Source organism: Spinacia oleracea, chromosome 3 (assembly GCF_020520425.1).
Source record: "Spinacia oleracea cultivar Varoflay chromosome 3, BTI_SOV_V1, whole genome shotgun sequence".
In the NCBI taxonomy this organism is placed as follows: domain Eukaryota; kingdom Viridiplantae; phylum Streptophyta; class Magnoliopsida; order Caryophyllales; family Amaranthaceae; genus Spinacia; species Spinacia oleracea.
This window is the reverse complement of record NC_079489.1, coordinates 119231640-119234892: the sequence shown is the minus strand read 5'-3', so window position 1 is coordinate 119234892 and position 3253 is coordinate 119231640. Positions and strand designations below refer to the sequence as shown.

General features: G+C 34.4%; 1 protein-coding gene across 1 annotated transcript; it reads right to left on the bottom strand.

The window, feature by feature from the left end:
- Positions 1–1793: 1793 nt before the first annotated feature.
- On the bottom strand, positions 1794–2666 carry LOC110796309 (RING-H2 finger protein ATL78-like). Its single transcript, XM_022001365.2, has one exon. It carries the CDS (start codon positions 2615–2617, stop codon positions 1925–1927), a length of 693 nt encoding a protein of 230 aa, XP_021857057.1. The 5' UTR covers positions 2618–2666; the 3' UTR covers positions 1794–1924.
- Between the last annotated feature and the right edge of the window lie 587 nt (positions 2667–3253).

Here is a 3253-nt window from a genome sequence, read left to right as displayed (position 1 = left end):
TTTATATTTCGTATAGAACATAAAAAACTGACTCTTCTGTTGACAATTTTGTTATTTGGTGTGACATTGAAAGCCAAATATGATATTAGATAAAATGGAGGTTGAAGTGGTTCTCTGGTCTACTTGAAAGTTATACTCCTTTCGTCCCGGAATACTCGCAACGGTTTAACTTTTTGCACTATTCACATAATTCACTTTGACCCTATTTTATTTATAATATATGAAAATGAGAGTTAGCATATAATATATTGTTGGCTTCATCTTAATATATATTTTCAAAATATTAATGTTTTATAAGTTTTTATAATATATAATTGAAGATATTGATGGTCAAAGTTGTGCATTGGCAAGCGTGTTCAGTCAAACCGTTGCGAGTATTTCGGGATGGAGGCAGTATATGGTTTTCCACACAACAGATTGAAAGACAGAGCGGCAGAAAAAAGGAAAGGGAAATTGATACAAGTAATTCAGGCTCTAATAAAGATAAAAGGTTAAGGTCACTGAGTTGAGTGTAAGTGTCAGCTCTAGCATTAGGCTGAATGATGTTTTGTAGTGCTACTGCTTTCCTTATGTTGATGGCCCATACGCAAATATGCATGCTGTTGTTGGTTAAACTTAAATCCCCTAAATTTCTGATGGCTATTATATTTTTTTTAATCAGTTTAGAGTTCAGTTGAATAATGAATACTACTACTATGATACAAAGTCATCCTTTTGGTGTACATAGTGGTTTCATCCTCAACTTCCACATTTTTCAGCTGAACATCTTTTCTCCCTTGCGCCTTCTGACCTTGAATTGTCTTTTAGAAAGACGTACTAGTTGGAAGCTGAATTTATTCTGCACTTGCTATAGATTAATATATAGCATACTCTTGCCTCTTTCGGTTGCCTTATGATTTGGAATCCCAGTTGGCAAGGTTGAAGTTGCATTTAAGCTTTCATATGTTAGTTTAATTTATTGCTAGTGCCTTCATGTTTACCTTGGTATCATTAACTAATTCTCTATTCACAGGAAGTGTATGGCAATAGCCGTTGACATATACTCATTAATGCTCTAAACTAAATCTCTTGCAGTATTTTATTTGTGTATAACCCATTCTTTATGCCTTATATTCATTTACTTAGAGCTTAGCACCACATTACGTGGCCTACTTAGTGGCTGCATGTCCATCGAAGTGGACATTTCAACACTCACACTTTAGTTATTCACTTGTATTTATTTTCTTGTCTAAGTTGCCCATTGTTTTTTTTTTGTTTTGTTTTTTTATGATTTTATTTTATTATAGTTGTGGTCTAATGGTCTATAGCCACTAGTTTTGCTTCCTGTTATAGTAGTTTTGTACTCATTTTGACTTTCCATATTTTGACAGCCTCGTGATCTCTATGAATTTTGCATTTGTAACACTACATTAGTGAAGAATGCTACTTAGAAGGAAAGCATCTTTCAACTGGTTTACTGAAAGCTAGCATTGTAATTCTGTATGCTGGATTCTCTAAAATGTGTGGTTTTCTTCTTAAAACTTCCAACACTAGTTACCAATTTAGATATCGGATTGAGCTGGGATGAAAATTTATAAAGAAAAACACATACTAACATACTTATAGGGTTTTCCTTGCAAAATTACACAAACTTATAGGGTTTAATCTTTTCTTTTTGATGATTGATTGTGGTTTGTTGGAAACAATCTATTTTAGGATAAGAGTGTATAAGTTCCTCCTCAAATTCTGGCAGTGGCAGGATTGGTACTGGGACATTGCCATTGTTGTTGTAACAATTCACTACTTGAATCATGTTCTTGATACAAACAATAATTCCTTACTGTACAAAATCTACAATTTGGAAGCTATGTCTGCTTCTGACATGGTTTACTGTGCCTCCTAGGAAATCTACAAGTTACAGTTGGACAAACTAAGGGTGGTATTATTAACAATTAGCCCTGTAAGTTCTCACCAAATCTTCACGTTCTAATGGTGCCATGTTTATAATAGTTGCCTGGGGTGGATCTGTCTGTGATGAGCTAGCCTGATCACTGTCAACAATCTTCTGACATGTCTCAATCAAGCAGTGTCTGCAGGTTGGGCATGAAGAGTGTGTATTGAGCCACTTATCAATACACCGGATATGGAATCCATGGAGACATTTCGGCAGGAGTCTCAGTTTCTCTCCCGTGGCGAAGTCTGACAAGCATATAACACACTCAGTACCAAGACCAGGGAGCTTCAAGTTAGGTGAATAATTCACTACAGCAAAAGTCTTTAAAGCTTTTTTCTTGATGCCTGTGTTTTCTGAATTTGAAGTGGCTGTTTCATTAGACTCTGTTGGCATGAAATATGACCATCTTAGGGCACACTTGATTATGGAATTTAACCCTAGTGAGCATATTAAGGCACATAACAGAACTGATAACACCATTACCACATTGGCATCAAACCCATTAGTGCCATTATAAGGCTCTGTGGGGTCCACTGGGTTGTTTATCATGGGTGGAGGTGGAGGTGGAGGTATGGCGGCTATAGGTGGACTTTGGTGAAGATGGTATTGTTGTAGAAACCTTCTTGAAGATCGAAGGCTCATTAGTTCTTGGTAGAGCAGAGGAGAGAGCATGGAAGGAGACATGGGATTTTTTTCTGTATTTTTTTTAAGTATGAAGGTGAAGTAGTCCTTGGTGGCTGTGTTGTGGAAGAATATATATAGACAGTAGAGACAAGGATTTGCCGCCAGTAATTACTCCCTTCGTTTCTTTTTGTTTGTTACGGAGTACGTTTGGACTTTTACACGTTTATTAGCGTATAATATAAATTCTTATTCTTTTTTATTAAAAAAATAAACCCAAGTAAAATCTTAATCCACTAATCATTACAACAACCAATACAATTGTTTTATTTATCAAAATGAATCAATAATGAAAAATGACAAAGATTGCTAACTTAACATACTTAGGAAATTGTAAAGAAATTTAATGAGTTGAAAAAATTGGATCAACTAAAATTAAAAGATGACACAAAAAATAATACTCCCTCCGTCTCTTTTTGTTTTTTACGTATTCTATTTCGGGTGTCTCATTTTGTTCTTTACATTTCTTTTTATATTATCACATAATGCATAAATATTCTATCAGAATTTGTGCCCAAATATTATTTTAACCAATTAAATCCATTGGACATTAAATATTTCTCATTTTCCCAATGTCAGGTTTTGATAAAAGTGAAAACATTATAAATAAACGTAACTTTTCTTGTTTAAATAAAAAAG